General features: G+C 44.4%; 1 protein-coding gene across 1 annotated transcript in view; it reads right to left on the reverse strand.

The window, feature by feature from the left end:
- Positions 1-13180: 13180 nt before the first annotated feature.
- The window catches only part of PCNT (pericentrin), an 85249-nt gene continuing 70664 nt past the window's right edge, over positions 13181-27765 (reverse strand). Inside the window, exons 35-40 of the mRNA XM_080981618.1 lie at positions 24739-24903; positions 16922-17157; positions 15810-15898; positions 15177-15318; positions 14042-14139; positions 13181-13359 (exon numbers count right to left, since the gene is read on the reverse strand). Coding sequence (XP_080837744.1) covers positions 13334-13359; positions 14042-14139; positions 15177-15318; positions 15810-15898; positions 16922-17157; positions 24739-24903 — 756 coding nt within the window. The 3' untranslated portion in view covers positions 13181-13333. The remainder of the gene's footprint in view (positions 13360-14041; positions 14140-15176; positions 15319-15809; positions 15899-16921; positions 17158-24738; positions 24904-27765) is intronic.

Genomic DNA, 27765 nt, shown 5'->3' on the forward strand with positions numbered 1-27765 from the left:
TAAATGGCAACTCCCATTAGATGAATGTAGGAAAAGAAAGCAATCAAGACCTTGTAAAGCCACTTTATTGTCCTCCTTCTTGGCACAGTAAACACCGTTACATAAATTACTGTACTTGCATCTGCTGCCGCTGGAAAGATCTCACAAATTCTCTATCCGAAGCTGGTGCAACAGGGTTGGGTAGTTGAATTTAGATAAGGAAAGTAAAAGCTCAAGGGTAGAAATACAAACAAAGTCTCTGAAATTTGATACCAATTTATTGAAGGGATAAAACGGTTCTTGCACCTGCATCTCAACTATCTTAATGATTCCCTGTACGGACATCAAGATGAGATACTTTTGAATTGTGCCCTGAAACTAGTTAATTAGTAGCATTTTGATTCAGATTGTTGTTAAAGCAAAAAAGTACAGAACTAGCTTCCTATTGTTATTTATTTGTAATATTCCTCACCCACCCATCACCATCAGGTCCCAAAGCAGGCTACAGAAGTTCAGCATCCAGTCATAAAAACAGAAAAGCCTATTGCGATTACAAAACACTATTCCAAATGTGAAACTATTCCAAATGTACAAGCGCAGTAAAAATTCAGCCAAAGAGATTTTATTATTATTTATTACATTTATATACCACCTTCATCTTCTAAGGATCTCAAGGTGTTGCACATGGTTCTCCTCCTCGGCTCCTCCCCATTTCACCCTTACAACAACCCTGTGAGGTTGGTTAGGCTAAGAGATGAGGACTGAGTGGTCCAAGGCCCCCCAGTTAGCTTCACGGCTGAGTGGGGATTCGAACCTTGCGCTTCCAGGTCCTAGCCCAACATTTGATGACCGTTACGCCACACTGGATCCCACCAAACAAAATGCCTTAACTCAAAGGCTAAGATGAAGAGGTCTGTCTTCAGCATGTGGCAAAAACTCAGGTACAAGGTGCATTTCTGCGGGGATGGAGTCCCATAATTTAGGGGCTGCCACAAAGAAAGGACCCTATTCTCTGCACTTCCAAGGGCAGCAGAACTACAAAGAGATGGTTGATCTGCTGATCTTTAGTATGCAAGAAGGTCAGTAGGGAAGGAGGCTGTTTTTCAGATATTTGGGGCCTAAGTTATTAACGGCATTAAATACTAATGTGCTCACGAATCCCTCGTGCTTGTTCATCTCACAATCCCATCTCATTTCCACTTTAAGCTACAGTGTTTCATTTTAAACTGTATGAAAATTAGTATTCAAATATATAAAAATCAGAACTGCACAACTTTTAAATAAGTATTTAATCTGCGTGTACATATAATTTCTACTGAAAGAGCCTCAGCACACAAATGGTTCTACTGATCTGTTCCTCAACATGACAAATTTCCCTCATGGAATAGATGACTGCTCAACTGAAAGCACAAAGAGGACAAAAAAAGATAAGTTTCACAAACAATGGTTCTGCTTTATCGTCTATGCAGATAATCAAGACTCCAGTTTAACTCTGCCAAATATTTGTGGGATAAAATATAGCTAAATTACATGTCCTAAATAAATCTAGGACATTAATAATTGATGGCTCTGGAGGCAACTTAGTCATCATATGATGTTATATTGTGTTGTTACTGTATTGTGGAAAAATATATATAAAAATATTTTTAAAAAGGAATGTACCTGTATTTATCTTAAAATACACATGTTAATGCATTTTGGTAATTTTTAATGCTAAGAAAAATTCAAGGAGGTGTGAAATCTGAATCTGGACGGTATTGCAATCAGGACGTTTGAATTGGGTTCCTTTGCTTAAAAATGCAAATCAAGCAGAATTCTCCTCCATCTGTAACCAAGAGATCATGTAAAATATGCTAGCATCCACGAGAATAACATACGCCAGGCACTGGAATATGAAAAGTCTCTTTAAGTGAAGAGATTTAACACATCTAGTTAAACACGCCTAGTTTCTCTAGGCCCACCTTCTGTTACGGAAAGTAGTCCAGAATCATAGAATTGTAGAGATGGAAGGGACCCCGAGGGTCATTCTTCCAATGGAGGAAGCAGGATGGGACCAAATATAATTAGCACACTTTCTTTTTATATAGTAACCTGGGATTGCTACAGCAGTTTTGTCTGTTATAGTAGACATTCATAGCTACATACCTACATTTTCTGCTCCTTCTTTTAATGGTGAACTATGCTTTGGAAATAATAATTTAAAACTTCTTGCAAGGAAAGAGAGACTGCAAAATCTGAAGGGATTTACTAAATCTCATAACTCAAAGTAGATGAAAAGGTTCTCTCAAGATGTGCTGCTTCAGTTATGAGCATCATAGGAGACTTTGCTGTCCTCACTCCAGTGCTTGCCTGTCCTCTTCTTTCTGTTCCTTTCAGCCATGACAATGGCAGCTACCACAGTGACAAAGACTGTGAAAGTTATGACAAGAACCGTCACCGTCTCTGCAATGCACAGCTGGGTGTCCACAGATGACAGAGGGCGGTTTCTCAGGATATGGGGCTCCATGCATGTCACATTGTGATAGTCATCTAGGATCAGCCTTCTGACACTGTGCAGTTTAGCAAAAACCCTCTGAAGGTCACAGTCACAAAACCATGGATTGTCCGAGAGCAAGATGTGAGTTCCAGAGGTCTGGAGAGATAATAATGTCTTGAATCGAATATGTTCAATTTGGTTGTGCACCAGGTTAAGTATTGTGAGGCTGCTTAAAGAAGTAAAGACGCCAGGGCCAATGGTTTTGATTCTGTTGCCCTCCAAGTTCAAAACTTCTAAGTGTTGCAGCATAGAAAAATCTCCATTCTTGAGGTTATGAAGGTGATTATTCTGAAGGCAAAGTTGCCTCAAGCAGGTGAGACTGCGAAACGCACCCGTTTCTATCAATGATATATTATTATTTTGCAAATTGAGCTTCTGAAGATTTTCAAAGTGCTTTAAGTTCTTGTACTGTAGCTCCTGCAGCCTATTGTAGGCCAAAGTGAGTTCGTAGAGAGTAACGAGACCCAATGAAAAACTGTTTCCAAGAAAGGAGATCTCATTTCTACCAATATCAAGCTTATGGAGTCTCTCCAGGGAGATGAATGCTCTCTCTTCAACTCTCCTGATGTAGTTGTCACTCAGAAGGAGAACCCGTAACTTCCACAGGGATCTGAGACCTTTGCTTGGAACAGAATGCAACTGACTGTTTGACAGATCCAAGTGTTCTGTCTCCGGAGGGAAAATGAGATCGGAGCTGACATTGACTCCTGAACAGTTCACAAACATTGCCCCTTCTGTGCAGAAGCAGATTTTATGGCATGGGTTATGGGTTTCAGAGACACTAAAGGAGAGGGGAATCCAGAGGCAGATTAAGTAATGAAAATACATCTTCAGTCTTGTTCTCTATGTTCTTTAGTTCCTGTTGTACAACAGAAATATGTTTTTTTAAAGCACATTTTAGAAAAATACCTAGAATTTTTGGTATATGATAGAAACACAATGAATGATTAACCTTGAAAACTTAATTTCGGAATGACGCAAGTGAGAAAAGGTTGGCTTTCTGGTTTGTACACACACTAGAGCTTCAGCCACGACCCTGCCTGACTCTTTAAGTCCAGTTACCAGCTCTCTTCTCAGATTCTCATGTGATGAAATCATTGAGTCTAACACAGAACTTTCTGACTGTGTACTTATTGGAAGATATAAAGCCACTTCATTCCATGCATAATTTTCATGCAGGATAAAAAGAAAGTAAAAACATTTGACTAAATTTGAAACTGGAGGTGGCTAACCTGTGGCCCTTCAGATATTGTTGAAGTACAACTCCTATCATCCCTGACCAGGCTGCATGGGGCAGAGGACAACTCATCAACATCTGAAGGGGTCAAGCCTCAGGTATCTCTGTTTCAAATAATGCCTGGTTTGGAAGTAATGGCAAATGATGATTTAGGCAAAAGAGGAAGTGATGGAGTGTGTGAACCTGATGCTCATGCAGGTAAAGGTAAAAGTAAAGGACCCCTGGATGGCTAAGTCCAGTCAAAGGCGACTATGGGGTTGCAGCACTCATCTCGCTTTCAGGCCAAAGAAGCCGGCGTTTGTCCACAGGCAGCTTTCTGGGTCGTGTGGCCAGCATGACTAAACTGCTTCTGTTGCAACAGAACACCATGACAGAAACCAGAGTGCACAGAAACATTGCTTACCTTCCCGCTACAGCGATACCTATTTATCTACATGCACTGGTATGCTTTTTAACTGCTAGGTTGTGGCAGAAGCTGGAACAGAGCAGCAGGAGCTCACCCCATCAAGCAGACTTGAACTGCTGACCTTGCAATCAGGAAGCCTTCCTTGGAGGTTTTTAAGCAGAGGTTGGATGGCCATCTGTTATGGGTGCTTTAGCTGAGATTCCTGCATTGCAGGGGGCTGGACTAGATGATCCCTGAGGGTCCCTTCCAACTCTGAGGTTCTCTGATTCTAAGCCCAAGAGGCTCAGTGGTTTAGACCACAGTGCCACCCGTGTCCACACATGTAACAGCAAATAACAGTTTAGTGTGATGTCCTAACTCAGCTCAACATTTTCTATGAACGTTCAGAGTGATTTGCATATCCTGTTCTGGCCTTTTAGGCAAGAAAAACAAATAATAAAAATGGCCTTCCTAATCAATAGCACATTTATATTCACAGAAATTTATGAACCCTCACATTTTACTGAATGAGTACATATTTGTTCAACAAATTTCCAAATAAAAAAAAATTAAGGCATACCCGCCAACATTTCTCTGATAGGGAAATAGGGAAGTTCTATTCCATAATAATAATTTTACTATTTATAACCCCACACATCTTACTGGGTTACCCCAGCCACTCTGGGCAGCTTCCAACATATATAAAAGCATAATAAAACATTAAACGTTTAAAAAACCTTTCCTATACAACACTGCCTTCAGATGGCTTGGGGGATGGATAATTCCATACCCTCCAAATTTTCTCCAGTGAAAACAGAGACATCCTAAGGGAAAGTGGGACATTTTGGAATCAAAGAAACTGGGGCGGCTTCTCTAAATCAAGGATGTCCCTGGAAAATAGGGACACTTGGAGGGTCTGTAAAGAGTGGGACCCAATTATCATTCTGCCAATGCAAGGATTTCTGCTTGCTCAGCGAAACATTCTCCCTCCCTTCCCCCACATGTTCCCTAAACCTGTTCTGGGTGTTTCCCCAGCCCTTGGGAGCAAGAGCACAGACTTCCCCCCACAACTGAGGGGGCTGGCGCCTTGCAACATACGGACATCACTCATGCTTGCACACGAGACGTGCACACACCACGTGGCGTGCAAGAGTCACGCAAGCACACCATGTGGTGTGCATGCACAAGGTGCACGTGGTTGCCACAGAATTTTGATGCCCCCCCCCGGCTTCCCCTACACGGAGTCCCTGCTCGAGAGTAGATTTGGGGAGGGTGTACAGCACAAAGGAAGCAGAGGGAGAACTCAAGTTCTCTTGCATAAGCAGACATCCTAGCACTCCCCAAACCATTTAAAACAAACTGAAAATGTGCTTTATCCCAAGACCATGGGTCTTATATAAAGCAGATACGTATCTAAGAGCAGCCTGGTTGTGTGATTATTCACTTGTGGCGACACGGAGGCACCCTTTTCTCTGATGGCACCACGGTTGTGCAATGCACCCCTGCGGAAATTCACGAGGCCTCACCTGTTCCTGCATTTTGATAACTTTTGAAGGCACACTCGTTTACGCAAGCATTTCCTTGATTTCGTGACCTGTCTTCTGTTTCAGTTGCTATGTTGTTCTAATGGGATTGTTTTATTGCATATTTTTTATTGTAGACGTTTGTATTTTAAGGTTTGTGTAACTGGTTTTTATACGGCTTAGAAGCTTATTTTGGAATTAAACTGTTGTAATAAACAGTGATGATGAGGATGTAGCTTAAAAGGATGAATGATCCACCGTAAGAGAGAAAGCCAGTGGGGGATAATGTGTAGAGTTTTGGATTTTGAACAGTGAGATCAGGGTTCAAATCCCTGTGTCATGTATGGAGCTCACTGGATGACCTTGGCCCAGCCAACACCACCTCCTTCAAGCCCCATAAAAGATCACTGAAAATTAAACCAAGTTGCAGCATAAATGGAGTTTAATACCATTGTTTAAACATATTTACAATCCCACTCAAGTGGATGGGGTCTTATTTCTAAAACGACAAGTTGTTTAAATCTTGCTGTTCCATGCAATTATGTTTCTTGCTATTGACAGCCATGGTGGGCATTTTCCAGACTTTCTGGAAATATTATTGTTATGCTACTGTGAAACTTATTTGGTTAGAAATGTACTGGTTAAATGTAAGTGAATTCTGGAATACTTGAAAGCAAAACTGCAGAGCACATTTCCAAGTTTTCTGATTGTAAAGTAATTTACAAATGCTTCTCACTCTTATTTCTGCTGCCTCACACCATAAAGATCAAGGCTGCAATTCCATGCACACGTATCTGGAAGTCCCATTGACCCTAGTGGGATTTACTTCTGAGTAAACGTCTGAGCTGCATGGCTATTAATCTGATTTCCCGAACTCTCATTGCTCCAGTTCTTTAGAAAAAGTGACATATATATTTGTTTTATACATTCTGTGAAAGCAATAGCTCCATGTACCCTTTCAACTGTAGAATACCCTTTGGGTGCACTCTCTTATTTACAACAACAATAAAAGCAACAACCATGCTACTGCAGATTATAATGCCACCCTTTTACATGGCTAGGGTTAGGGAACTTTGGTAGTGACAGTTGCTTCAAAATAAATTTAATATATCTGTGGTCAACTTTAGAAAATGAGGGCTGTCACTGCCAAGACCACAGACCCCACCTGAGAGTGGCAGGAGGGGGAGGAATGTAATAAAACTGCAAGTTCTTTAGGCATGTGTTTCTTACTATATAAAACTCAGTGAGAGTAGACAGTAGTTGCAATAATGTCTGCAAGTGTCCTTAAAAGTCAAAATATTTCCCAGTTGGCCAAAACCATAATATTAATGTTGAACACAAGAAACTCTTCACAAAGCAGAAACAAATATGTATGTTGATTCTTTAAAATGTTTTAGTAACTACTAACTGCACCAGCACAGGTGAAAAGATCTGTTATCTGAAGGAACAATCATGTGTGTGTTTTTATCTAATTGCCTGTATGTGCCTTTCAGCAACATTCGCTCAGATCATCCTTACCTTTGCTGCAGCCCAATGCTCTTGCCAGGGGTCCTCCTTCAAATGTCCTTTGGACATGGATAGTGGCAGATGGAAAAGTACGGAGATGAAAGGGTTGGCTGTCAATGTGCTGAGAAAGACAGGTTGAAAGCTTCATGCAAGGCAGAAGGATAGGGAGCGAGAAAGCATTAATAATGGAAGCAGTTGCAAAATTATGCTGGCCACCTGCTTATAGCTGCAGTCACTTTGGAAGAGTGTTGAGATCTGAAATGTGTATAAAGAGGCACATTTGGGTCAAACTATAGTGTGACATCTAACTTTTAAGGAACTGGAGTACAGAAAAATCAGAGGTGAACCTGCATACATATATTGGCATACGTACTGGGGATTCTTGGTTGCGACTCTTTGTAGTTACGGTACTCAAATGGGTATATTGATGTAAAAGATTAGCTGTTAAATTTGTATAAGCTACAGTTTCTGAGATAGCAAAGAATTGCACGCGGGCTTAAATTTAGGGTTTTTGTTCTCACAGATGTATCTTTGCTTATACTATTCATGCTTTGCAGGTGGGATTCAGGACTAAAAACATTTAATCTTGGCTACACAGAAGTAATAAGATGCCATGTAAGACAGGATGTTAGCAATACTGCTTGTAAGCATTTCTGACTGTTTGGGCCCCCCCCAACTCTTTTCAATACAGTATTGCCTTTTAGAAAGTGAACCTATGAACAGGGATTGCCTTGTGTTGTATATGAAGGATGAGGAGGAGTCCTTCTTCATAACTCTGTGAATAGAAATAAGACACAATCCAGTGTTGCCAAGGCCCTAACCCTTTGCAGGGAGCAGGACATAGCAGGAGTCTTTGCTCCTGCTCCTTGATCTCTCACTGGCATTTGATACCATCAACCAGGGCTTCCTCCTGGTCTGCCTCGAGGAAATGGGGATTGGGGCACCATATTAGAGTGGTTCCAAGCATATTAGAGTGGTTCCAAGAGAGCCAGTGTGGTGCAGTGGTTAAGAGTGGTAGACTCGTAATCTGGTGAACTGGGTTCGCGTCTCCGCTCCTCCCCATGCAGCTGCTGGGTGACCTTGGGCTAGTCACACTTCTCTGAAGTCTCTCAGCCCCACTCACCTCACAGAGTGTTTGTTGTGGGGGAGGAAGGGAAAGGAGAATGTTAGCCGCTTTGAGACTCCTTTGGGTAGTGATAAAGAGGGATATCAAATCCAAACTCTTCTTCTCTTCTACCTTCATGACTGAGTGCAGCCAGTTCCATGGGGAGTGCCTTTCAGCCCCCTGGCTGCTACGATGTGGGGTGCTGCAGGGGACTATCTTATCTCCTATTTAATATCTACATGTAGCCGTTGGGAGTGGTCATTACAGGCACGCCATCTCCAGGGGACCCAAGCACCCACAAAAAAATCATTGGTGGTGGGAGGCCCCTTCCGCCCAGTGCTGCGCCTCCCCACCACCTTCACTGAGCTGGGGAGGGGGAGGCTGCAGCCAGGCACCACCTTACCTCTGGTGCTCTGCGCCACGGCGCCATGGCAGGACAGGGCGTGCCGGGCAACCACAATGTGGGGCCCAAGCTGGCTCACCTGGGTCATTAAGAGTTGGGGGGGGCAAGGTGCTATCAGTATGCTGCTGACAATCTGCTCTGTGGGCGAGTTGCTCCTGCGCCTGAGAAACTCGTCAGTTGCCAACTGTGGATGGGGTTGCACTCACTCTAAAGGATAAGGCTCACAGTCTGGGGGTGCTTCTGGGTCCAACACTGTCTATGGAGGCTGTGGGAGCCTTAGCGGCCAGAAGTGCTTTTGAGCAACTGTGGCTGGTTTGACAGCTATGGCCACTCCAGGACTGAGAGAGCCTGGCCACAGTTCTTACATGAAGACTGAATTACTGCAAGCTCCATGTGGGACTTCCCTTGCGCTTGATCCAGAGGCTGCAGTGAGTGCAGAACACTTCAGCACAATGCTGACAGGAGGCCTTGTCTGCATGTAACACCTGTGCTCAGAGATCCGTTACTGGTAGCCAATCTGCTACCAGGCTGAGTTCAAGGTGCTACTGTTAGTATGCAAAGCCCTTAGCAACTAGGGGCCCATTTACCTATGAGAATGCCTTAAGTCACATGCGCTAACTGGAACTGGCATTGCAACAGTGTCACATGATGATACCTTTTCTGCCTTTGTAAGGACACGTTTAGTGTGGCAGCAACTGCACTTTGGAACTCTACATACATTAAGCATAATAGAAACATCGCCACCCGACCCCACCCCCACCCATCTTCCCTCCCCCCCTTTCTTTTTCCTCTCATTCTTTCTTTTTTTTTTCTTTCTTCTCCCCCTAATGCCTCAACAAATGAAATGGATTTGTAAAAATGTTACATGGGGGAAAAAAATACAAGGCATTACACTTACTTCTGTAAAACAAGAAAATCCTTAATAAAATATTAGGAACTCCCTGCCTCTTGAGATCAGGTGGGAGAGACTACACTGTACTCCTCTCATTGGCAGTTGGAAACACTCCTGTTTAGACAAGGCTACCCAGATGCTTAGAAAGTTGAAGTAATTTTATTCTGTTTTAATATTTTAACTTTTGTATGTTTTAAATCAGGGCTGTAATTTTTTTGATTTTACTGTTTTTTAAACTGCTTTGAGGTCCGTCCCCCCCAATCAATGTGTATAAATTTTGTGAAATAAATAAAATGTGTTCAAAATGATCTGTTAACACATATGAAAGGATGACAGAATGTGTTTTTATAGATATAAATGCACAGCCTATGTCCCAGAGAGGGTGGGAGACACACAGAAATCCATAGGGATGATGTTACCACAGTTCAAAATATCCGGTACTGAATGATGCTGCATAAAGTTGGGAAACTGCACTGGGAAATCTCAAAGCAAATCTTAGAAATCAAGGAGCCATAAGTCAACAGAGCCACCATCAGTTCTCCAATCAGAAGCTAATGGCGTCAAGGAATAAGATACCCTCCTCTCCGCTGGTTGACTCCCTCCATGCACTTGGCAGTGAGGCTTCCCCCTCTGCTTTTCTTGCGCACCCCACCCCATCCCTTTAATGCTCACCCAAACCCTTTTACAACCCCCTCTCTCCATTGTCCAAAGGAGAAAGGCAGGGGAGATTGCAAAAGGCTTAGATCTCCCCGTGCTGCTGCTGGCAAATTAGGATGGAGAGTTCGTCTGGCAGAAATAGGAGCTTGAGAAGGAGGAAGGAGGCCAGGGCAGAAGGCGACTGTAGCAGCAGCAGCAGCTGAGCACTAGACCGGCACACCGCTGCTCCTGCCCACTTCATATGGAAGATCATATGCAGCGATCCCCTGTGGTCCTCCAACGGTCAGAGGGGGTGGGAGCTGGAGGGCTACAGGTTCCTCATCATTGCCATAGTCCTTTGGCTTCTCTATTGTAGTATCTTGTAGTCAACAGATATTCAATTAATATATAATTGAATCTAAATCATTTTAAACAAAAGGTTTTAGATTATTTCACCTAAAGTATCTGAAATATGAAATCTAGTAAGGGTGAATAAATTGATGGTAGTATCAGGAAAAATAATTACTTACCTTTTCTTGCACAATGCATAAATATTCAGCTTCATCAGGTATCTCATCCAACTGAGGAAGTTGCCTCCGCCCCCCCCCCGCAAAACAGCCTGTAATTCCTAAAGCTTGAATCTGACATCCAGATTAAATTGAAATCCGCTCTCTGTGAGGATTAAATGATGCCCAAGTGCCTCTAACAGTGTTCACATTTTGCAAAAAGATAATGTCCTGGCATTAAATCTCAGTGTTACATTTATGAGGATGTAGCTCCCATCCCTTCCCAGACACATGGACCAGGTGTTTGTCTTTGCTGGCCTTTGCTCCTTGACCAAATACCTGCATTTGCTACTTGCTTGAGGCCAAGCTCTCCTCAGTCACTTTTAATATGGAAGCCTTCTGCCTGTGATCATGGGGGTAGTACAGCCATCATAACTAGGAGCCATACATAACCTCATCGGCCATTAATTTGACCCTTAAAGCCATCCAAGTTGGTGGCCATAACTGCATCTTATGACAGTGAACCCCTTTGTTTAACTTGTCTGCCCAACTTATTTGAATGACCTTGGGTTCTAGTATTATTTGGGGAGTTCAAGTTTATGCACCTCTATCATTCACCTCTTACACACTTTTTGTCTAAAATAAGCTAAACAGCCCAAACATTGTATCCTCTCCTCATATGCAGGGGTTGATTCAGTTCCTTGGCCATTTTGCCGACAGGCCCCTTTTTTTACAAGAATAGACTCCTAAAAAAGAAGAAGAGTATTCTCACCTTGTATATGGTGCGGATCTCTGGTCCCAATGACGACATCACAAATGTTGAGACTGGGACTCCTGGGAGGAATCTCTATGTCCTCCTCTCTTGTCAGATAACCATTGTGAAGAACCTCTAGACATTACTGATGCCCTCAAGCCCCTTGGCAAGCTGTGCTGGGGAGACTAGATGGTCTGATTGGGGGGGAAATGGTATCCACTCCAGGCCTTCAATAAAGGACCTCTGAGGTGAGGTCAATAATATCCTTGTCCAGCACTGATCAAACATCTGGAGCTCTGGGTTCAAGGATAAGTGCCAGTGATACCAAATCCATAGATGGGTGAGGAGAAAGAGAACTTTTCCACGATTGGCATCAAAGGTGTGAGAGGAGTTGTGCACAATACACAAGTACTGCCAGTACTGGTCCAATGCAGGCAGAGTGAGCTTGGGTAGGAATCTTGTCTTGTCCTTGTGTTTCTTGTCTTCAAACCTTCAGGGTCAGAAGAAGCAGGACACTTCAAATGTCAAAACTTCTTCGTTTTTTATTCCAAGGTGGCAGCAGACTCCCCGCAGGGAAGGCCAGCCAGCATGGCCCCACAGGCTCAGGATGCCCAATAATGGCAAAGGTCTCCCAAGAGAAATCCTCTTCCATGATAAAGGCCCAGGACCACACTGTGAGGCTCTCTCATCAGATCACGAAAGACAAAAAAACTGCAGTTTTATTGATATACTTAAGTCCAGTAGCACCGGCAGTTATATTGCACTCTGTGCATGCCAAGGGCTTTCCTTCCCTTCTACCATGTAGGCAACTTCATTTCTCCTCAGCGGGGGGGGGGAGGGGGAGGCATTCTGGGTTGTACCCAACTAATGTCTACTCAGATTAATGCTCCTGTTCGCCATGCCTATTAATTTCAGTAGGTCTACTCTGAGTATGACTGTCATTGGGACACAACTCTCTGTGTATGTCCAGAGGTTTCCTTCCCTTGTACTATCCAGAAAACCTCATGGCCTCATAGATATTTTCTTTTGCCAAGGCACTCTGAGTATGCTTAGAGGCTGTCTGCTCCATTGCCATGCATGGCTAATTACTGGCTGCAATCTATATATTATTGCAAGGCATTCCTGCCCTGGCACCAGGCAGACTGGAAACATCAGAGAGTTTGATTTACTGAAAGAGAAGTGCAGGGGGTGGAAGGGCACTCCAGGCTTCCAGCTATATCTGTCAATACCATGGAAGGCACTGCGGTTTCTCAAAAGGGCAACAAACGAAATGGATGCATCTCAAATCTGTTAATCAGATAAGATGATTCTTGATTGGGAAAGTTTACAGTGACTTCAACATCGGGAGAGATTCTGTTAGTGGAACATACTAGCTGACTCTCAGAGTGCCTTCCAACTCTACAATTCTAAGATTATATACACTGAAATTATAAAGATGAAAGAAACACAAACACAATAGTTCTAAGTAAGGATTTAGAAGGTTTTTTTTAATAATGGTTTGTGAGAAATCCAACTGAATTGTTTTTGAATTTTAGTAAAAAGAAGCATGGACAGAGACATTATGGCACTTCTCTTAATAATAACACAGCATGGCACATTCAGTTGTCAACTTCCTAATAAATCCAAATAAAAAACCGTGAAGCATTACTTCCTCCTGAAAGACCCAAAATGCACTAACATTTATAAAAAAATACTTTGTATAAAAACATGATGCAAAATTACAGCAAACACAGGCACTTTTATTCAATTGAACAAAAGTGTTGACAGATTCTGTACATGCAGACGTGTTGCTTGCGCAAGGTGTTCACTGGGGAAGAAAGCAATAGCTGAAAGTTTCTGTAGTTCATGTCAAAGATGTGATCTCAATACTTTCAAAGTTTCTCTTGTCGAGATTGTCCTAAATTAACACAAATTCAAGTTAATTCAAACACCACTTTAAATCATATAGTTAAACTAAGCTATGGTGCTGGTACGAGCTGCTGAAACTGTGGACACTTCGCTCCACCCTCCCTCCCAGCTAAGTTTAAAGGATCTAAAATATAAATATAAAACTACACAAGAGCAAGTTAGACATGCAGAGGCAGCCCTCTCAATAGGGAGTGAGGCAGCTGCTTCAGAACAAGGGAGCAGTGGAAGTGCTGTAAGGCAGGGGCATTTGATCTGCCCCAAACTAGCCTGCTGGCCTCAGGTATAGTGGAAGATGCTGTCATGTTTATAGCATTGAACACCTAATCCATAAAAAAAAAATAGAATGGTGAGACACTACTTGATCTTTTGTCTCAGGCAGCAATGTTTTGAGCTAGCGCTGTGGACACGCGCAATGCAATATGATGCACATTTAACTCTGAAGTAAGGTTTACTGAGTTTAGGTTGGCTTACTCCCAAATAAGTGCGTAGCATTTCAGCCTCTCTTTTTTTAAAGTTATACATTTTCATTTCGTGTTTGAAAGTATTTTGGGCCATCTCTGTTTATTTTTTTGACATGGCAACAAAAAAAGGCTGTCTCCATGTGGGTTGCTGGGCATGCTTTAAGACTGAAAGGCAAATGCATGCCTCAGAATTCATCAAAACTACCTTACCTGGCATAATAATTCCCAGTCTCTGCTGAATGGCCTCCAGGTGAGCAATATATTCAGTTAATGAATGTTCAGGATCTTTAGATGAAGCTGAAGAAGTGCTGTAAGGACATAAATATAAAAATAATTAAGCCTCCCCAATACACAAAATTCTCAGTACATAAAGTAGCCAAACACACTGACATAAGCATGAAGGGCAAAACATAGTACAGACAGACTTGGGAGGCCCTGACTATCACACCCCCTCCATGTGAAGCCCGGGGGGGGGGGCAGCTGCTTTCCAGCTTTCATATGAAGTTTGAAGCCTGTTTAAGGAGATCCTGGTTTTCATGCTAAAAAGTAAATGCAGCTATACAGTGGTGCCCCGCAAGACGAATGCCTCGCAAGACGGAAAACCTGCTAGATGAAAGGGTTTTCCGTTTTTGAGTTGCTTCGCAGGACGAATTTCCCTATGGGCTTGCTTCGCAAGACGAAAATGTCTTGCGAGTCTTGAGATTTTTTTCCCGCTTTCCCCCCCTTTATCTAAGCCGCTAAGCCTTTAATAGCCTTTTAGCAGCTAATCCGCTGAGCCGATAAGCCTTTAATAGCCGCTAAACCGCTAATAGCGCTAATCCGTTAAGCCGCTAATAGGGTTGCTTCGCAAGACGAAAAAACCGCTAGACGAAGAGACTCGCGGAACGGATTAATTTCGTCTTGCGAGGCACCACTGTATTCAGTTTAAACTTCCTTGTCTGACCAACAGACTAGATTTTTTTTAAACCATGAAGTGTAGCAATAATTGGAAGAAGTGCAGATATTAAACGTTGTTTGCAACGAATATGCCACCGAAAAACAGAAAAAAAATATTTCAGTTTTGTGGATAGGTACAACTCTAATTATAAAAGGGAGCTGAGCAGTATATTCACAGCTTTGGATTGGCCCCTTGTGGTCTTCCAGGTGCTGTTGGATCACAACCCCCATCATTTCTAACCATCAGCCATGCCGCAACAGTTGGAGGACCACAAATTCCCTGCTTCTGTCATAAATCATTCAAGCCTAAAATGCAGTTTTTATTTATAGAATGACTCAGAATGGTACATTAGTTAGAAAAAAGTAGAGCATGGATGACACCCACATTTGAAACAAATTCTACACCAACCTGTTATGCAGCTGCTGTGGTGGTTTAGGTGAGGAGTTCCCAAGACTCAAGAGATTGCTCCTGCTGCTGTGTCTCGCTTCCTGAGTTCCATCACCTGGGAACACCTCGTGCTGCTTTAGCACCTCGATTCTAGCCCTGGTACCTACATTGAACAGTATACAGTGATTCATTTAGACCTGAACCTATGGTCAATGAAGACAATTTTATAATGCAGGAAGGAAGGAACGTGTGCATTTGAAAAGTAAGATATAGCCTACAGAAATTTTTTTTACTGTATAAGCCGTGCATCAATACTGCAGCAGTCAGTCAAACATTTAAAAGCCTATTAACTATGAGTTGCTACAAGAGCAAACTCAAGTCCTGAGCATTCTCTATGGCTTCCCAACTCCTGCTTTCCGCATCACCATCCATATATCCAGAATCGAGAGATTTCCCTTAGTTTGTGTGGCTGCTTGCACAAGAGGGAAGCAGCTATACTTTTCGAAAGATATGTGGCCTAATAGGTTACTCAGAAATAAGAGGAACACAAGTATACACAATTATGATAGGAGTTTAGTTGTTCACTTCTGCACAAATAGATATATACTAATAATAACTTGTAATCAATCCACAGGATTCTTCTGGAGTTCTCACATGAATTGTGTCTAACACTTGGAGAAACAGATTCCGACGGCATCTCTTTCCTGCCAACTTTGTGCCATTTTTTCACCAGAAACTTTAACCTTGAGGCAAAAAGACATGGATCAGTGTGCAAAATAGTTTCCATAGTACTTGCAAGATCTCACAAATCTGTACAAATGCCACCCACCACACTTACTGTGAAAATTCCAGGAAAAAAATACAAGGTGGCCACACCCACCACATACATCTCCCCCCCCCCCCCAAATCCAAGGGCATTTCTACATTTCACAGGCCACACATGCAGATTTTTGTAAACTATCAAGCAGCATATCAAGTTTGCCAAACAAACAAACAAACAAACAGACAGACAGACAGACAGACAACATACCTCCCCTGTCATATACACCATACTGGAATGCCCACCACCCACCACCAAGTCAGTAAAGTCCCTCTGCTCAGCAACAGGGATCATCTCTAGCACTCTTTCTTTCTTTAAAAAAAAGCCATTACATCATCGCTGAATTTAGGGCAGTGTGGGTGGATTTAGAAGGCTAAGCCGAAGGGGCACAAAATTGAGAAGATCCATCACTTAGAAGATTCATTTTGGCCTCACTCAGTGTGCTGTACTACCAAAGGTTACCAAAGTCCACCCCTGGTTCAGTGCCCACTGCCAGCTCTACATGGCTAGTGAAACAGCTGAGAAAACGGGTTGATTTCTTTTGTTCTTTCCACCCACCTCAGCAAGTGCCCACTGCCAGGCCAAAGTGGCTAGCAGGTAACAAATGTGAAGGCCCTGGGGAATAAACCCTGGAAAATCTGGGATAAAGTCTTTAAAAAATCAAACTGATAAAACCTTATTTTCTTCTTTCCCTACCCATACACCCCCCATTCAATAAAAACACTTCACAAGGCACTTTGACTGGCAGATGCCCCTTGTTGCTTCAGGTATGCCATCTTCACTTCCATTAGGACACATGGCTTGCCAACTGAGTGAGGATTTAAATTCTTTTGATTCAGTGGGGACTTTTTATTCCTCTTTAAAAAGAAAAAATAGATGATAACATGTAGTGAAATGTAGAAATAGGGAACAATTTGGTGATATTTGAAGAAAAGTGTTTGGTTACCTTGATATTGCAATCACCACTCTAATGGCAGACCTGAACTTTGTAAACGAACGGCTCCGTAATTCAGAGATGGTCAGATCAGGAGAAGGATAGATGCCCATGCGCGCTATGAGGGACAGGGTTGCTTGCTCGCATTCTTGGAATCCACCCAGAAGCAGCAGAAGGTATTTTTTCTGATAAACCAGAGCTTTCCTAAAGCTCTCAGCTCTCAAATACTTCCTGTATAACTTTTGCATCTAAATTTTAAAGAGAGAAGAACATTGAGCTTACAGAAACCGATTACAAAAAGTACCTACCTCAACAATATTTCCCTGCAATCCATTTGTCTATGGCTAAGAGCTTTCCAAACTGTGTGTTGCACAAACGCTCCCCGCTCTCCTCCCAGGACTGGAAAGGCGTTGGTTTTACCTCCGGTTTGCTAGGAAAACTGAATTACTGTGTCGCGAAATGATGCATGTCTAAAAAACATGTCACCAACATGAAAAGTTTGGAAAGCTCTGGCCTATGTGCTCTTAGCAGTTAAATGTTTACAGGTCATGTGTGAGTATGAATGAATGCTTGCAGCCTAATTCATTAATGGTTCCTCTTCCCCCTTGAGTGCCTCAATGTTTTAATAACACTTTACACAATCCTCACCCTGGTCTGATCAGCCAGAACTCAGCTTTATTGGAAAAACAGCTGATTCTTCATCAAGTTTGCCATTTCTCAGTTTGGGAAGATTTGGGATTTTATCAGTTTGGGGTGATGCACCAGCTGCAATCCTATCTGTGCATAACAAATCTCTGCAGTAATCCATGACCTTATCATATCCAGAGTGTGCTATTGCAATGCATTCTATGTGGGTCCGCCTTTGTAAACTACTTCATAGAATCAAAGAATTGCAGAGTTGGAAGGGACCCAAGGGAATCTCAACTGAAGCATCCATGACAGATGGCCATCCAACCTCTGCTGAGAAACCTCCAAGGCAGAAGTCTACCAACTTCTGAGGGAGACCGTCCCACTGTTGAACAGCTCTTACCATCAGAAAGTTCTTCCTGATGTTGAGTAGGAATCTCCTTTAGTAGCTTCAGCAGATGAAGAATGCAGCAGCCTAGGTGCTGATGGTGGCTAAATGCTCAGTCTACATTATACCTATTCTGCATCTGTTGCACTGGCTTCTAGGCCAACTCAAAGTGCTAGCAGTAACTTTAAAGCCTTTAATTGTTTGGGGCCCCTCCCTCATAGAAGCTGGTCATAGGACTGTGCAATGGAGGCCCTGCTTGTGTGCCCTTCAGAAAGAGAGGGCAGTTTTCGGAGGGGCCCCATAGGTAGGGATCATCCTCTCTGGAGATATATGATCAAAAGCCTCCCCTTCAGTGGCACTGAGACTGGCTGAGGATTGTTTTTAATGAGGGGGCTCAATAGGCAGGAGTTTTTAGTTTTATATATGGCTGGCTGTGACATATTGAACTGAAGTATCTTTATTACTATTATTATGACTGATTTATGTTGCTTATGTTTTTTGTTTTTATTTTTCAATAAAATAAATTGAATTACAGCAAAATTACAACATAAATTATACATATAAAACCAAAAAGGAAAAAGAAAAAAACAAAGAAAAACCATAACCATAACATTCACAATACATAACTGTCAGGGAACTGCCATCGGAAGGAAGGGAAGTGAAAGGGCTCACACAGGTTGGGAGAGACTCAGCAGCTGAAGAGGGAACCAGTAGGGGGAGAGGAGCTGAGCTGAGGGAAAGTGAGCTGGAGGGATGGCTCAGAGACACTTCCAGCGAAAACAGTGGGGAGGTTTCAGGACCTCCTGTAGGGACACCCACTCCTCGCCGGAAACTGTCACGCAGAGAGTCCAGAAGACGTGTTTCCGTTAAGGAGCTTTTATGTTGGAAGCGATTCCGAAAGCAACCACTGTCGGAATCTGCCAGCGACTGACGGAGCCATGTTTAAGGGGCTCCGTTACAGACAGAGGTTTGCAAACTTGACCAAACTCTGAGGGACTAGGATTTTACACACAAGCAGCTCATCGTCCCATCACAGCATTCCGACAGTCTCCGTGAGCAGCTTATGCAGGAGAAGGCATCATGAGCAACCCAGCCGGAACCGGAGAAGCAGGAGCTGGAGCGGGTCCAAGCCTGGAAGAAAGGTACCGGGTGTTGGAGGTCCAGCTAGCGCTGCAGACGGCGAGGCTTGAGGAGAGGAGGGCTCAGGATGCAGACAAAAAGGGGAAAGACACCCAGCTCGTCAGAAAGGTACCAGGATTGGTGCAGAAGTTTGGGGGGGAGCCCAAAGACTATCATGGCTTTCGGACAGAGATGCAATATGCCCTCAATCTGCAGTTTGATGAATTCCCTGACGAGGAATCACGAGTGGCTTTCGTGATTGGGCATCTTGAAAAGGGGGCGAGAGACTGGGTTAGACCCCTGATGGCAGCGAATAGTGACGTCCTAAAGGACACGATGAAGTTCTTTCGCGCCATGGATCTGATGTTTTCCAGCGATATTGAACAGGGAGTGGTCCGCAGACAGTTAATGGCTTGCAAACAGGGGAGCCGATCTGTCCGTGAGTACTGGACTGAGTTCACCATGTTGATCCATAAATTGGGGTGGGATCTATCGGCGGAACCCATTCAAATGCTCTTTGAAGAAGGGCTTTCTTCGGCTGTGAAAGACGAACTTTCCCGGGCGCCCAGGGCGGAGTCTATGGACCAGCTGACCAAATCAGCGCTGACCATAGGAGCGCGCCAGGAGGCGAGAGCATTGGAGAGGCGGGAAGGGAAGGGGGAACGTTGGAAGGAGTTCCGCATTCCAGACATTCCAGAGCCAACTTTCCCGCCGGCAGAGCCGATGGAAATCGGAACAGCGCGCGCGCGCGCAGTTTCAAAGCCCAGTGAGGGGGGAAAGAAGGAGGGAAAAGGCGCCCGGAAATGCTATCTCTGCCAACAGCCAGGTCACTTTGCCAGAGTCTGCCCCCAGAGGAAGGAATGGCAAGGGATGGTAGGAGCTGTGGAGGGAAGAGAGGAAGAAATACCGAAGCAAGTAAAAGCCAACGCCTGGCTGCCACCGTCGGGGCACAGCAGCCAGGCCAAAGAGCAGTGAAAGTGCCCACGCCAGAACCTCCTAAACCCGCCCTAGTGATAGAAGTGGCGCTAGAGCTGCCAAACGGACACCCTCTAAAGATAAAGGCGCTGTTGGACTCAGGCAGCTCCTGCAATTTCATGAGCAAAGAGTTTGCAGCTGAACACCAGATACAGACGATCCCTTTAAGCAACCCCCTGCAGGTGACCACGATCGATGGCAGGGAGCTGTTGGGAGGAGAAGTCAGCTTGCAGACCGTCCCAATGATAATGAAGGTGGCAAGGCACACCGAACTGATAGCGTTTAATGTGGCCACCTTGGGAGGAGCTCCCATTATATTGGGGATGAGCTGGCTAGCGTTACATGATCCGCTGGTGGGCTGGCATCAGAGAGTGGTTTCTTTTGGTTCAGCACATTGCTTAGAACACTGCAAAGAGGGAAAGGGTTTGGCAGGGGCCCAAGCCACCCTAGCAGGGACTGAAGTAACGGAGAACGTGAAGGTACCACGACAATACGCAGATCTCCGCGACGTCTTCAGCGAAAGGGAAGCTGACCAACTACCCCCGCATAGACCCTTTGACTGTCAAATCAATTTACTCCCTGGGGCACAGCTCCCTGTAGGCAAGCTGTACGCCATGTCAGACAGAGAGATGCAGGAGCTAAGAGAGTTCATTGACAAGAACCTGAAGAGAGGGTTCATCAGAGAGTCCAGGGCGGTGGGGGGCAGCCCAGTGTTTTTTGTGGATAAAAAAAACACGAACAAGCCGAGGCTTGTGTGTGACTTCAGGGCCTTAAATGCAGTGTCAGAACCAGTGGCTTTCCCTATGCCCAGGATTGACGACATTTTGACAAGGGTCAGGAAGGGAAAGATTTTTACTAAACTGGACCTAAGGGGGGCGTACAACCTGATACGAATAAGGAAGGGGGATGAATGGAAAACCACCATGTTCACCCCTTTGGGGGCATTTGAATATTTAGTTATGCCCTTCGGCCTACAAGGAGGCTCCGCGTGCTTTCAATCGTTTATGAACCACGTCCTGGGGCCTTTGCTTTACAAGAATTGTGTGGCCTTCTTAGACGACGTGTTGGTGTATTCTGAGAATGAGGAGCAGCATGTGAGAGACGTCAGAGAAGTGTTGAGCAGGCTGCAAGCCAACCAGCTGTGGGTGAAACTGGAGAAGTGTCAGTTTCATACCAAGGAGGTGGAATTCCTGGGGTATCGCCTGTCAGACAAGGGATTGGCCATGGATCCCGGCAAGGTCCAGGCGGTGCTGGAATGGAAAACACCCAAAACAAGGAAGGATGTGCAGAGGTTCCTAGGATTTGGGAACTTCTATCGTAAGTTCATCCGAAACTTTGCCCACCTGACGGCGCCCATTACGGACTGTCTCAGCAGTAAGAAGAAGTTCGTTTGGACTGAGGAGGCGGAGCGAGCATTTGAGGAACTAAAAAGGGCCTTCGCCTCGGAACAACAACTCCTGCATGTGGATTTACAAAAACCGATGAGAGTGGAAACTGACGCATCAGACAGAGCGATTGGGGCGGTGCTTCTGCAGCCAGGGAAGGAGGAGTCAGAGTGGAGACCGTGTGCCTTTTTTTCGCGAAAGCTGAACAAATCCGAGAGGAACTACACGGTGTATGACCGAGAACTACTAGCCATTCATGAGGCGTTCCGGAGATGGAGGCACCTGCTAATTGGCGCACAACATAAGGTGCAAGTGTGCACTGACCACAAGAACCTAGAGTATTGGAGGACGGCACGAGTGCTCAACCAACGGCAAGTGAGATGGGCCCAGGAGTTCTCCAAATTTAACTTTGAGATTTGTTACGTGCCAGGCCCAGAGAACATTAGGGCGGACGCTCTCTCACGCAAACCTGCATATTTGGAGGGGGAGGGAGCACCCGAAGAGAGACATGTCATTCCAGAGGACCGCTGGGTGTGTGGGGCGGCATTGGTGGGACAAAGAGAACTGGTAGAGGAAACAGAGAATGATGAATACGCCCAGAATAAGCTCAGAGGTCTTAGGGGTGAGGGAGAGGAACCAGGGGGTTTCGAGGAAAGAAATGGAGCTTTGTATTACAAAGGGGCACTGTATATCCCTGAAGGAGACTTAAGGGGGAGGGTACTCAAGCAGTTGCACGACAGCCCCACGGCGGGGCATTTTGGACAACACAAAACCATGTGGTTGGTCACCAGGGAATTTTGGTGGCCTAAGGTGAGGGAAGATGTACGGGAGTATGTAAGAGGGTGTGAGCAATGCCAGCGAGCCAAAGGGGAGAGGCGGGCACCGGCGGGGCTATTAGAACCCTTACCAACCCCAGAACGACCTTGGGAGGCAGTGTCGATAGATTTTATGACTGATCTGCCGAAGTCCAAGGGGAAAACAGCCATCATGGTGGTGGTAGACCTACTAACAAAGATGTGCCACTTTGTAGCCTGCTCGCATGCAGTCACGGCGGAAGAGACAGCGAAGTTATTTGTAGAACACATTTTTAGGTTGCACGGGGTGCCATTGAGGGTGGTCTCAGACCGAGGAAAACAATTTACTTCCAGGTTCTGGAGGAAGCTCATGAGCTTACTGCAGGTGGAGGTCAACTTTTCGACTGCCCGGCACCCTGAAACCAACGGGCAGGCGGAAAGAGCAAACGGTGTCCTCCAGCAATACCTGAGGTGTTATGTCAATGACAGAGAGAATGACTGGGTAGAAAAGTTGGCGCTGGCGGAATTTGCCTACAACAATGCCGAGAATGTGTCCACAGGGATGAGCCCCTTCTTGGCTAATTATGGGTGTCATCCCAGGGGTTTCCCAGGGGGAGAAGGGGAGAGATGGAGCGTCCCGGCAGCCGAGCATTTTGTAGAAGAAATGGAAGCAATCCATCGTCAGCTCCAACTCAACTTAGAAAGGGCGAAGGAAGAATACAAGAGGCAGGCAGACAAGAACCGAAGGGAAGGTGAAACCATAAGGGTGGGAGATAGGGTGTGGCTGTCAACCCAAGGGTTGCCGTTCAAAGGAGGTTGTAAGAAATTAAGACCCAGGAGATTGGGTCCCTTTGAGGTCATTCAACAGGTCAACCCAGTGGCTTTCAGGCTCCGGTTACCCAACCACATGAAACTGCACCCAGTATTTCACAGGTCGTTACTGTCACCGTATGAGGGGGGACGAGAAGGGATGGCCACTCGGGGACCGGTCATAGAAGAAAGGGAATGCAGCAGCCATGTGGCAGAAATCCTCGACGCCAGGTGGAAGGGGGATCAGGTGGAGTATTTGGTAGCGTGGGAAGGAGAACCGGAGTCAGAAAACACTTGGGTAATGGCAGAAGATATCAATGACGAGGTATTGATAGAAACGTTCCATCAAAGGTTCCCAAGGAAACCTCAGCCTGTGGAGAGGTTCCGGAGGGAATACTTTGGGACCACCGATGAGGAGGAGGAGTTGGAAGGATTCTCGGACTCGGAAGGGGAAGGGGAGATGGACTCTGAGGAGGAGGAGTACTTCGAGACCAGGAACCGCAACAGGTGGAGAGAAGTGTTCGGGACATCGGAAGATGAAGGAAGTTCATTCTGGGGTTTTGCCTCCTCACCGCCCGTAGAGGAGGGGGCGAGAGGGGATGAAGGGGGCCCTGGAGGGGAGGTGGATGTCAGGGAACTGCCATCGGAAGGAAGGGAAGTGAAAGGGCTCACACAGGTTGGGAGAGACTCAGCAGCTGAAGAGGGAACCAGTAGGGGGAGAGGAGCTGAGCTGAGGGAAAGTGAGCTGGAGGGATGGCTCAGAGACACTTCCAGCGAAAACAGTGGGGAGGTTTCAGGACCTCCTGTAGGGACACCCACTCCTCGCCGGAAACTGTCACGCAGAGAGTCCAGAAGACGTGTTTCCGTTAAGGAGCTTTTATGTTGGAAGCGATTCCGAAAGCAACCACTGTCGGAATCTGCCAGCGACTGACGGAGCCATGTTTAAGGGGCTCCGTTACAGACAGAGGTTTGCAAACTTGACCAAACTCTGAGGGACTAGGATTTTACACACAAGCAGCTCATCGTCCCATCACAATAACAAAACATACATACATAGACTTTGACTTCCTTCCAGTTTTGGGACTTCAAATTTTCAGTTTTCTTAATTGTTGTGTTATATTTATATTGCTTCTAGCTTTATACCTATTACAACCATTTCTTCATTTCTTTGACCCTGCAGAACTTCACTCATTACATACCCTTATTTTTATTCCAGAACAACGTTTTTTCATGTATTCTTTAACGCAGTCCCATTCTTTTATTAATTTTTGTTCCGATTGTCGCCTTAAGACTGCCGTTAATTTTGCCAAATCTATATATTCACAAAGTTTAATTTGCCATTCTTTTACTGATGGGATTTCCACCCCTTCCAATTTTTTGCTATAAGCATCCTGGCAGCTGTTGTCGCATACAGAAATACTTTTTTGTTGTTGCTAGGAATATCGTTTGTGATTAAACCCAGAAGAAATGCTTCCGGTTTCTTAATAAAAAATATTTTTAACATCTTATGTTTTATATGGATTTAAATGTTGTAATCTGTACATTTATTAATAAATACTCATTTTGGGAGTTCAAGATTTTCAACACAAGATTCCCTTAACCCCTGCTCTGAGGACTATACCCACCTACCCACCCTTCCTATTGCCAGCTAAATTTTGCTTCGTATGTTACTGTTGATATGCATGAGAATAGCTCAAAGGAAGAACAGCTCATATGCAGAGAAATTTTTACCTTCAGATTGGAAGATGACATCGCTGACTTGTTTTCTGCCACAAAATTAGTTTTTGTTTCTTCATGCTCTGTTGTTCGCAAGCCATTGTGCAAAATAGGTCTCTCCTCCTGATAAGCAGTCCCTTCCGATACTTGCATGGAGTTAATAACACATGTAGGTTTGATCTAAGCATGACATTTAAAGACTGGTTCAAAACTTCAAAATTCAATACAATATAGGCAATGAAATTCAGCAACATTTAAATATAATGGCCTGATACAGGTTGTGTGCTTTCCCTTGTGACTAGGGAAGAGGGATGGGGTAAACCACATAAGTGAGCAAGAAGGAGAAGTCTCTGGGAAACTGTCTGTGTTACCCATGTACCTTAGGCTGTCTGTTGCCGACCTGGGCAAAGTCTCCCCCCACCACCCCAATGAAACCAAATTATATATTCCAAATTATACGAATTATCCAATAATCAAGCAAATCCCAATATTATGCCTAATTATAAATTATTATTATTTTTTAGCTGACTTCCCATGCTTCGAGATCGGAGGGAATCCTAATCCTCTCATAGTTCTGCTGCATTTCAAAATATTACAATAATTCCCTTAATACATTGTGATGTTAATCCTTCATTATTTTCCAACAGCCTCTGTGTTCATTCTGCAAGTGAGTTTAAGTCCAAATAAAATGTTTCTGTGTGGATTTTATGTCTTACTCTTCTTCTTTATAGTCCAAATCTGTAATCCAAGATTCCCCTCTGTAAATTCACATCCTCTCGTCACAAATTGGTGTTTCTGCCGAATCAGTCCAGAAGCCTTCCACTGCAGGTAGCTGCCATATCGACATATCGACACACAGTCCAGATAAAATCAAATCATGGCGCCTGCCCAATGTTGTTCCTTAACCAGCTGCTATTCAAACATTAGCTTTTCCCGGGGAGGGGGGTTACCAAGTAAACTGGAAGTACAAATATCGAGGAGTAAAATGTTAGAGGTCCCCCCCTCCTTTCCTCAGCAATATAATTTGATTCAGCTAGCTGGTCAGTCTACTTTCGGTTTCACTCCTGGCTCCTTGTTAAATTAATACTGCGTCAGAAACCTCCCAAGCAGATATCCAAAGTTCTTTGGCATTTCCCCAGTTGTTAATGAGATGTCTCTTCTACTCCAGGGGAGTCTTTTGATCTTCTTCCAGGAAACCAAGAGTTGAAAGCCTTGATTTTCCTTTTCCCCGTCATTTCCACACAGTTAGTAATTATTAGAGTTATTAAAACCTTATTATATCAACAAATGCAAAATTTTTAGTCTCCCTTGCTTTAGTAAGTCCAGCAGTTGTTCCTTCCAGAGGGGATTTGCCAAATGTAATCATATAGGCAAATATCGAAGGAAAGTAAATAAAGGTTCACCCCCCCACTTTCCGTTCTGTCAAACCGGCATCTCAGCTGATAGTCCCTTTTCCAATTGAGTCTTCTAAATCTTCAGAGGCTGAATTAATTAGCAGAAAAAATCCTCCCTCTTCACTCAAAGCATTATTTAAATCCAATTTTTCATCTTAAGAAATGGAGATTTGTTGCTCGCGGAGACAGCTTCGGAGAGTGCCAGAATTGCATGGAGGCTTTCCATCTGGTGCTCCCCAGCCCCTTATTCCCTCCAGATTTGGGGCCAGGTGTTGGGTGACTGGCCCTGGAGGAATTTGGGAGGCTGATTACTCTCATATCAGCCTCTAATTGCCCGTGCAAAATGGAGACGATGGAATTTCAGCCATCTTCCGTGGCGACGAGCCACAAGTCCGGCAAAGTCCTGCAGCCTTGCGGGGGGCAGGTAAATTCTTTTTACAAAATGAAGTTCAGGGACCTCGACCCCCATATCCTGGTCTGATGTTCTGCTCCATTGCGCCTTTTCCTTCTTCAGATCCCCACTGGCATCAGATTAAAAAATGGAAGGCTCTCCCTGAATGCAGTCTGAGGAGCAGATAAGGCCCCACATGCCAGGGAGTCTAGGCAGAGTTTGATTTGAGGAGAGGTCTGGAAATCTGGCCTTTGGTTGTTTTCATGTTTTCTGTGTACCTTTTTGGCTTTGGTATGTGGGTCATGATTCTGACGGCAAAGAGTAGGGAGAAGAAGAGCGTCTCTTACAGGGTCTCGACTTTTGTTTTTTCTTGAGGATTGAGCGCTGTTTACTGGATTCGATGCCTGGGGTTACTTGAATTGATAACTGGATCCAGAGCCACCAAGGTGGATGAAAGCCACCTGAAATTCTCAACTGGTGCGTAAAAGTGCAGTCTTTCTAGGGGAGCATTAAGAGCATCATGTGGTCTGCTGAGGGCTCTGGCAGCCACTAATTTAGTAATTCCCTCCACTTCTGAAATACATTCCTGTATGATGGTAAGAAAGGAGGTATACGGTTCCTTTTGAGGCATTCCCTCTCCACTACGGCTCTAAAACACAAACCATTTTTGTTTGAAGAAGATCTGCATTGCCTGTTGGCTCACTCAGTGTTGTGTCCACCAGGGGATGCGCCCATTGTAGCAGAGTTGATTCTGTGGCTGTTTTCTTTGGCTGTGGCCTTTGCTGCCTTACATTAAATACATCGGCTCTTCTTGTGAGGAGCCGCTGGTTTCTTTACTTTAATTATGGGGCCCAGAGATTTCTTTTTAGGAAAGTGGATGAGTAAAGAGAGAGATTTTGGGGAAGCAAAAAGAGGAATACAGCTGAACTGAAGTAAAAAGGTATAAAGAGAAGAGAAAGTTAAAGAGAGCTCAAAAGGCAAGCACAAAGAAAAGGAGCAAGGACATCTACTTGAGCTGGCAGGAAGACAAAACTAGAGAGATGCTGATAGGAAAATGAGGCGAAGCAGTCAAAAGAATAACAGAGCTTTCCTTCTTAAGTTGCTAGAGCAGTTAGGACCAAGCATGGCTGCTGCGTAGCTCTTGTCTGCTAGGAAAATAGCTCACAGATATTTAGGATGAACTCTTCCTTCAACCCCCTCAAAAGGTGAAATGGGTTACCCGCCTTTTTTTTTCTTTTAAAAAAAGTTGCTTATAAG

The sequence above is a fragment of the Podarcis pityusensis genome, assembly GCF_964106645.2.
Source record: "Podarcis pityusensis genome assembly, chromosome: 1".
Taxonomy (NCBI): Eukaryota; Metazoa; Chordata; class Lepidosauria; order Squamata; family Lacertidae; genus Podarcis; species Podarcis pityusensis.